The sequence below is a fragment of the Octodon degus genome, unplaced genomic scaffold (assembly GCF_000260255.1).
Source record: "Octodon degus isolate 3935 unplaced genomic scaffold, OctDeg1.0 scaffold00003, whole genome shotgun sequence".
Taxonomy (NCBI): Eukaryota; Metazoa; Chordata; class Mammalia; order Rodentia; family Octodontidae; genus Octodon; species Octodon degus.
This window is the reverse complement of record NW_004524579.1, coordinates 9240758-9248924: the sequence shown is the minus strand read 5'-3', so window position 1 is coordinate 9248924 and position 8167 is coordinate 9240758. Positions and strand designations below refer to the sequence as shown.

The 8167-nt window shown below is 34.5% G+C and overlaps 1 protein-coding gene across 1 annotated transcript in view; it reads left to right on the top strand.

The window, feature by feature from the left end:
• Ccdc178 (coiled-coil domain containing 178) overlaps positions 1 to 8167 on the top strand; it is a 477797-nt gene that overhangs the window by 105109 nt on the left and 364521 nt on the right. Inside the window, exon 9 of the mRNA XM_023715742.1 lies at positions 1576 to 1729. Within this exon, the coding sequence (XP_023571510.1) occupies positions 1576 to 1729 (154 nt within the window). The remainder of the gene's footprint in view (positions 1 to 1575; positions 1730 to 8167) is intronic.

Sequence of the window (8167 nt, the reverse complement as noted above, 5' to 3'; positions counted from 1 at the left end):
AAAAATTACAAGTGATATAAATTTTCACTTAACAAAGTAATATAAATTTTGCAGTATTTGTTGCTATGCATAGTGTTGTCTTCCAACCAGTTATTCATATCACCAGATATATGCATGTAAATTTGGTAGAAGAAAGAAAAAAAAAAGAAAGAAATGTGTAAGAAATTAAGAAAACAAAAAGGAGAAACAATTGAAAAATGAGAGAACAAATTAAAGCATTGCCTGCTTCTTTCCATAGACAGCAGAAATGCACTGTACAGTTGTCCAAACCAGCCCTGTTATTCCTCTAATTGTATTATTGTATAGTAGACATGAGAACTACAAAATTTAAACTAGCAGTTGTGGGACACGCATAGTAGCAAATTTGTACACTGAAATGTTCTCAAAATGCTCGGGAATTGGTGGCATGAACTTCATAAACAGACAGGAACAAAGGAACAACAAAAGCAGGCCTTCATTGTATATCAGCCAGTCTACATCTGAGGCAAAAGCCTGTACTTCATCTCGGGCCTAGGGTCTATAGATGTCAGTGAAAGGAGGAAAGTTTATTTTGCAAAAGAGAACTTAACCAAACTGACTTATACATTTCGAATGCTGGGCTGCTTGAATTCTGACCAGTAAGCCTGTATAATCCTAGGAATGGAAAGGTCAAGAAGGATCTTGTTTTCACCCCTTCGTTGTCTTTATTTGCACTTCTGTAGTGAGGTTATGTCTCTCAGCTGTAATGGATCCTGATGTAATCCTGGTTGGTGCCTGAGAACCTGTACCAACTCAACAATATCATCTTATGTTTCTTAGTAATTAGTATTTGATTTCTTGTGAACTTCTAGTAGATATTTTTTGTATCTGTCAATTAGATAATTATTTAACAATGTTGATTAGTCAAATGTAATAGCATAAAACATTCCGTATATGTTTATGGGTTTTTAGGCTAATCTCGTGTGTGTGTGTGTGTGTGTGTGTGTGTGTGTGTGTGTGTGCATGTGTATGGTCCTGGGGATTGAACTTGGGACCTTGCACTTGTCAGGCAGGTGCTTATGCCACTGAGATATATCTCCAGCCCTTCAGGCAAATCTTTTAATCTATTATTATTTTATAGGATCTGAAAAAAAAGTAGTATTCCCAGCTAAGATCTATGAAAATGGTCTTTTTGTCATCTTTTCACTGTCTAAACTGATATTTTCTAAGGAATTTCTTTTCATTTGGAATGTGCTTTCTGCTTATAAAATCAGATATTTACTAACTTCACAGATTAGTATTGGTTTTTCTGACAGTCTTTCAGATAGGAAGAACTTCTTGACAATATTTTCCTCTTATTTCTCTAATCTGAATGTGGTTTGAATCAAAGGTGCTGAAGTCTCACCATGAAAATCAAGTAAGAAGATTATTGGTATAAATAATTTATGAATTACTTTTCTGTTATTCTTTCCCTTTATACTGTTGGGTTTTCCTCTTACTATTAATACTAAGTGTTGTTTTACAAATTGGGAATTTCTGTGGGATGGAAGACATGAATTTAGACATCCAGTACCACTTTTTTAAATGTGGATACAAACAAGTGTGTTTTTCTCCTAGGAAAGAGGTTGATAAACTAAACAATCTGCGTAGTCACTACAGTTCAAAAATAGGAGACGTTAAAATAAATATCGAGGAGAGTGAAGAGGCAGTAACAGAAGTACTAAGGGAAGCAAAATCATCAACAGATGAAGTCTCGGCTTTATCGAGAACAGTAAGTTTTTCATATTTTTAAAATTTTTTTCCCATAATTTTATTGAGAAACAAATAGCAATGAGACAGTTTCAAATCAAATCAGTAGGTCAGTTTCAATAATTAACACACTGCATACATTCTTCTTAGTGGTTAATTGCTGTACAAGATGAGGACATGATATTCTATTTACAAACACCATTAGAGCAAATCCCTCTATTCATTAAGAGAATGTAACTATATATCTATCCTAACCATTTTGAATACACATATACCAAATGGACATTCATCTATATCCCCTTTTTTTTGTTTAGTTCTGTATTTGAATATTATAGGTGTGTTAACTCAGCAACATATAAGTTTTTCATATTAAAAAATAAAAGATAATCAGGAATTTAGTTTTAAGCTTCCAAATAGAAAATTTTCTCTGCCAGAAATTAAACAGAACTAGACGATTTTCTGCCTCTATTACTTTTCGACAGCTATACAACAAATCACACGAAGTTGGCAGCTGAACGTAGTACTCGTTTCCTACTTAAATATTTCTCTGCCGGAAATGTGGGAAATACATCATTCAGTTGGTTCCTCTCTTCCGGATCTGGCAGAATAAAAGCCAAGATGCCAAACCTCTGTGTTCTTCCCCAAGGAATACAGAATGAATTTACTGCGAAGCTGTTTCAGTTTTGACCAGATTTGATCCTTGTAGTTTTATAACTGACGGTCTTGTTTCCCTGAGGGCCACCGGCAGTCTGATCTCTGCTCTGGCGACTGCCTGCAGGCCCTGCCGGGTGGCCCCTCCGATCGCCAAATCAGCTCTGGTGTGTTGGGTCTTCCTCATGCTTGGAACCACTCTAACCTTCAGTGAGATATATTTGTCCTGAAGACGAACATTTTTTTTTTGCTTTATCTTATTATTATAATAAAGGAAAAATAAAACACATAAAATGATAAAATACATTAACAGAAATGTTACATGGTCCTTTGTCAATTTGTATTCCTACCTAGAATTAAGAAAACCTTTCTCACATTCTCTTATAAAGATCTTTAGTTATTATTATCCCATAATAATAAAATAATTATTCTATAAGCATTAATTATTCTAGACTATACTAGTGGCTTTGGGAGTCATTGGAATATATTTTTACATACAATAAACTGCTTATGATTTTGCTTCACATATTAAGTGACTTTTTGTGATTTTATTAATTTGTAAGACTTTATTGACTACAGAAGACCCTAGCTATTTTAGATCACATATACTAACAATTGTTTTACTGTATCTTCTTTCAATTCTTTATAGCAAATGCATTACATGTGTTTTTCTGTAGATAAATGTTTGTGATACATAATGAACGCATTTATTATAAAAAATTGGTGTATGTACACAACACATTTAATTCAATTTAATCTACCTTTGTCTCCCTCCTCTCTCCCCTCTCTCTAGGACTGCTTTTCATCTCCACAAGTTTAAACTTTCTTTTTCTTTATTTTGTATTTGGCACTTTAAATTATTTATACTTTGGTTTTTTTTTTTCTTTTTATGCATTTAGTACAGGGGATACAGGGTCTACAGGGTCTCAGTACACAGATTGGACTCGTAGTGATCTTCCTGTTTTCAGCCTCCCAAGCTCTGGGGTTACAGGTGCATGCCATCATGCCCAGTCTCAATCACTGTCTTAGCGTACCCCGCAGGCGGGGCTGGCATGGTAGGCCTGGGGATCCAACCCTGGCGGTGCGCTCTGCTGAAGCAGGCGCTTTAGTCTGCTGAGCTATGAGACCATCCCTTTTCTACTTTTTTAAAAAATGAATTTCATATAATATTTGATCTTCTGTGTCTGATTTATGACCTTAAGCACTGCATTCCCCAAGTGCTTCCATTTCCATATAAATGACTCACATTTTGCCTTTTTTGTATGGTGGAGTAATATTCCATTGTGTATATACACCACATGTTTAAAATTCATTCATCTGTTGAGGGGCATAAAGACATCTTCCAAGATTTAGTTGTTGTGAATTGCACTGCCATAAGCATGGGCATGCACATTTATCACTGTCTTTAACTCTTTTGAGAAGATGTTTAAAAAGGTATAGCTAGGTTGAATGGAATTTATAATTTTAGTTGTTATGAGGAAACTACATGCTGATTTCCATCATAGTTGTAAAGTTTACATTCAACTAGCAGTGCAAAAGGGTTCCTTTCTCCCACAATCTCACCAGAATTGGTTGTTGTTTAAATTCTTGACACAGACGCTCTTTGTGCAGTGAGAGGGAGTCAGTGTTGTTTTGATTGACATTTATTTCACCAGTGGCAAATGTGCTAAAAATTGGTACTTCTTCTTTTGAGAAATGTTTATTCATTTTAATCCCCATTTTCTATTGGGTCTTTTTGGGGGGGTTCTAATTTTTTAGAGTGCTTCATATATTCCAGATATTAATCCTTTCATGAGGTATAACTGGCATTTTTTTTTCTCATTCTGTAGATCATCCCAACACTCTGTTGATTGTTTTTTCTTCTTATGCAGAAGTGTTTCATTTAACACAACTGTATTTGTTGTTTGTCAGTGGTCCTTCTTCTCCAATTTGGATGCTGTTTAGATAGTCCTTGCTTAAGACTAAATCTTTAAGAGTTTCACTTAGTTTATTTTGCAGCAGAAAAAGTACTTCTCTTCTGATATCTAAGTCTTTGATCAACTTGGATTTTGTTTTAGAAGAAAGTAAGAGATATGTGTCCAGATTTATTTTTCTGCATGTGCATGATCAGTTTTATTTTTCTGCATGTGAATGAGCAATTTTCCTAGCATCATTTTTAGAGAGGCTATATTTTCTTCAGAATATGCTTTTGGCATGTTCATTAAATATTAGAAGGTTGAATATTCCTTGGGTTTTGTTTCTGCATCCTCAGTTCTGTTCCATAGGTGGAAATGTCTTTTTGTGCCTGTGTCACATTGTTTTGTCACTAGAGGTTGGCAGTATAAGTTAAAATCTGAGATTATGATGCCACCTACCTTGTTCTTGTTCATTGTTGCTTTGGCTCTTCCAGGATTTTATTGGTGAAGTATAAATTTAGGATTGCTTTTCCTAGTTCTATGAAGACTGCTGCTAGTATTTTGTTTGGAATTGTATTAAATATCTCTTAGCAGTAATATGACCATTTTAACAATATTAGTTCTTCCTCTCTTGGAACAGGGGATAAATTTCCATTTTCAGATGTTTCCTTTGATCCATTTTTTCAACCACACTATGCTTTATCTTATGAAATTCTTTTACATCCTTGGTAACATTAACTCCTAGGCATTTCTTTGATGCCACCATAAATAGAATTGCTTTCCTGATTACTTTCTTGGTGACTTCATCCTTGATGGAATGCTATTGATTCTTATATAGTAATTTTTATCCTGTTATTTTGCTGAATTTATTTCTTAGTTCTAAGAGTCACTGGTAGAATATAATAGCTCTTCTATGAAAAGGATCATATATATGAACAAAGATTGTTGACTCTTCCTTTGCTATATGGATCTCTTTTGTTTCTTTCTCTTGAATCATTGCTCTGGCTAAAGTCTTAATCACCATTGAAGAAGCATGGTAAAAGCAGACACCCTTGTATTGTTTCCAATTTTAGAGGAAATGGCAGTGTTTTGTCATAAATACCTTTTTACAGGATAATATAATGTCCTTGTGAACCTATTTTCTTCAGGGTTTTGATCATAAATGGGTGGTGAGCTATATTTAGACCCCTTGGATTGTTCATCTCAGTCATGATGTGTGATCATTGTAATGATGAATTGCATTCTGTTTGCCAGGGTCTTCTTGAGGGTTTGCATCTAAGTTCTTTAAGGGGATTGACTTGTGATTTTCTTCCTCTTTTTTAATCCTTGCCCAGTTTTGATATCAGAGAAATACTTCCTTCCATGAATGAGTTCAGCAGTGCTGCTTCTCCCTCAAATTTATGAAATAGTTTTAGAACTGGTGCTAGGTATTCCTTGAGATTCTGGTAGAACTATGCTGTGAATCTACCCAGTCCTCAAGTTTTCTTGGTTGATATAATTTTTATTACTGCTTCTTTTTCATTGGCTGTTGTCTCTTCAGAGTTTTCTTATCTCCTTGGGTCAATTTAGGTAGTTAGTATGTGTCTAGGAATATCTAAATTTCTTCTAGGTTCTCCTTGGTACTCCACTAAATTCTTACAATTTCACATTTTTAATTTCTAATTGCAAAGATATGGCATCTTCCCCTTTTGAGGAAAAATTGGCTAAGGCTTTACCAATATTTATCCTTTCACAGAACCAACTCATTCATTAACTTTGTATTTTCCCCCTCAATCTTATTAATTTCTGCTCTGATCTTTGTAATTTCTTTCCTACTTATAGTTCCAGAGTTAGCTTGTTCTTATTTATCTAGGAAATCTAAATGCATCATTAGATTATTTTAGACTACTCTATTCTTTTAATGTATTGTTTCACAGCTAAAACTTCATTTTAGAACTGCTTTCTTGTGTCCTGTTGGTTCTGGTATGTTGTGCTTTCGTTGTCATTTTATTCTATGAACTTCATAATTTCTTTCCTGATTCCTTCTATGATCCACTGATTATTCACTGACTATTCATTATTATTATTTGCTCTTCATATTTTTCTTTAGTCCCTGAACTTTCTTTTGTTGTTGATTTAGAGATGCATTACACTGTGGTCTAATATCATTCAAGAGATTATTAATTTTTTGTATTTAAGTGTATTTTATGGCCTAAGACACGGCCAATATTGGAAAAATTCCTTCTATTGCTGAGAATAATATGCATTCTGTTGCTGGACAAAACACTATCTAGAAACCTGTTAAGTCTATTTCTCCAATTGTGTGTTTTAAAATTTATTTGTTGATTTTTTTGTCTTTTTGAACCACATCATTATACTGGTATCTGTCCTCTTTTGTTCAGTAGGTTTTATTTCATAAACTTGGAAAGGTTAGTTTTTGGTTATTTGGAATTCAATATGTCTCTTGTAGTTGACTATTAAATTCTTTCCATAGAATATGGATTTTTTTTTCTGCTATGAGTTCAGTAAATAATTTTTAAACACATTTTGAGTGAACTTTTAGTTTTTGCTTTATTCCTAAAATCCTGAGTTGCTGTTGCACCTAGCAGGTCTTGGATCCAGCTTGCATGCTATTGCCTTCTTTGGAGGGTATCACTGAGAACATCTTCTAATACACCCACGTTGCCTTCAATTTCTAGCACGTTACCCTTACATTGCTCAAATTCCCTACCCACCATTTCCACTACAATTTGTGTCTGTTTACCTTCTTTTGAAAAATCTTCATTTCAAATGTGGGTAAATGACTAACATCATTCTTTGAGACTTTTGCTTTTTTAAACATGTTGAAGTTTGCCCCACCCAGAGGACAAGAAGACACTCTTCGATAATTTATTTTAAGTGTATTTGAATTTTATTCTTAAATCAAGTTGGTAGGACAGTTTCAATATTAACACACTGCATACATTCTTCCCAGTGGTTAATTGCTGTACAAGGTACAGACATGATGTCCTATTTGCAAACACCTTTAGAACAAATCACTCTAATCATTAAAAGAATGTAACTATATATTCATCCCAACCACTTTGAATACACAGATACAAAAATCGGCATTCATCTGTATCCCCCTTTTTTGTTAAGTTCAATTATTTGAATATTATAGGTGTGTAAGCTCAGCAAAATATTCTAAAACAGTTCAGTAACCCATAGTAGTATTGGGTCTTCCGCTTGACTGGCAATGTCAGAAGTTGTAGACCTGAGTTCCCTACAGCTCAATATAGCAGCATGACTTTACTTCTTATATTTCATTTTTATACTTTTCTGCTGGATGGTTAAGACCAAGGTAAAGCAGGACCTATGCAACAAGAATTGTAGCTTTTGGGTCTGATAAGTCAGTGAAATTCCCTCAGGATTTATCCTGAGATCCTGCACCTCAGATTGTAGAACTATTGTCAGTGTCAGCCATGTGGATGAGTCATGGCCATTGCTTGGCCAATGTGCTCTCTGCGAAAGCCTGAGAGAATGTTTTTTCTCCATGTGACTCTCCTTAGGCACACTCTACATCATCAATTACTTTCCTCTTTGGCCCCATAATCTCCTTGATCAGAAAATTTGGGACACTATTGAGTTACATGATGTTACAGTACAAGTTCTCATATGTCCTGAGTCTTAGTTGACCTTGGAAGGGTAGGGCCAAAATGTTGGCTTTCCTTGTAGCCCCCCTTTTTCTCTAATTTTGGTCTGCAAACTTAGGTTATTATCTATCCAGAAGACAAGCTTATTGTTATTACCATACAACCTAGGTTGTTAAGCTTAACCTCACTAACTGTCTGAATATCAAACATTTTAGGCATAATATGGAACAGGTATTTTTCATCAAGTATTGATATGTTGAACTTTAAGTCCCTACAGAATATGGTAAAAAAAATTAAAAATTA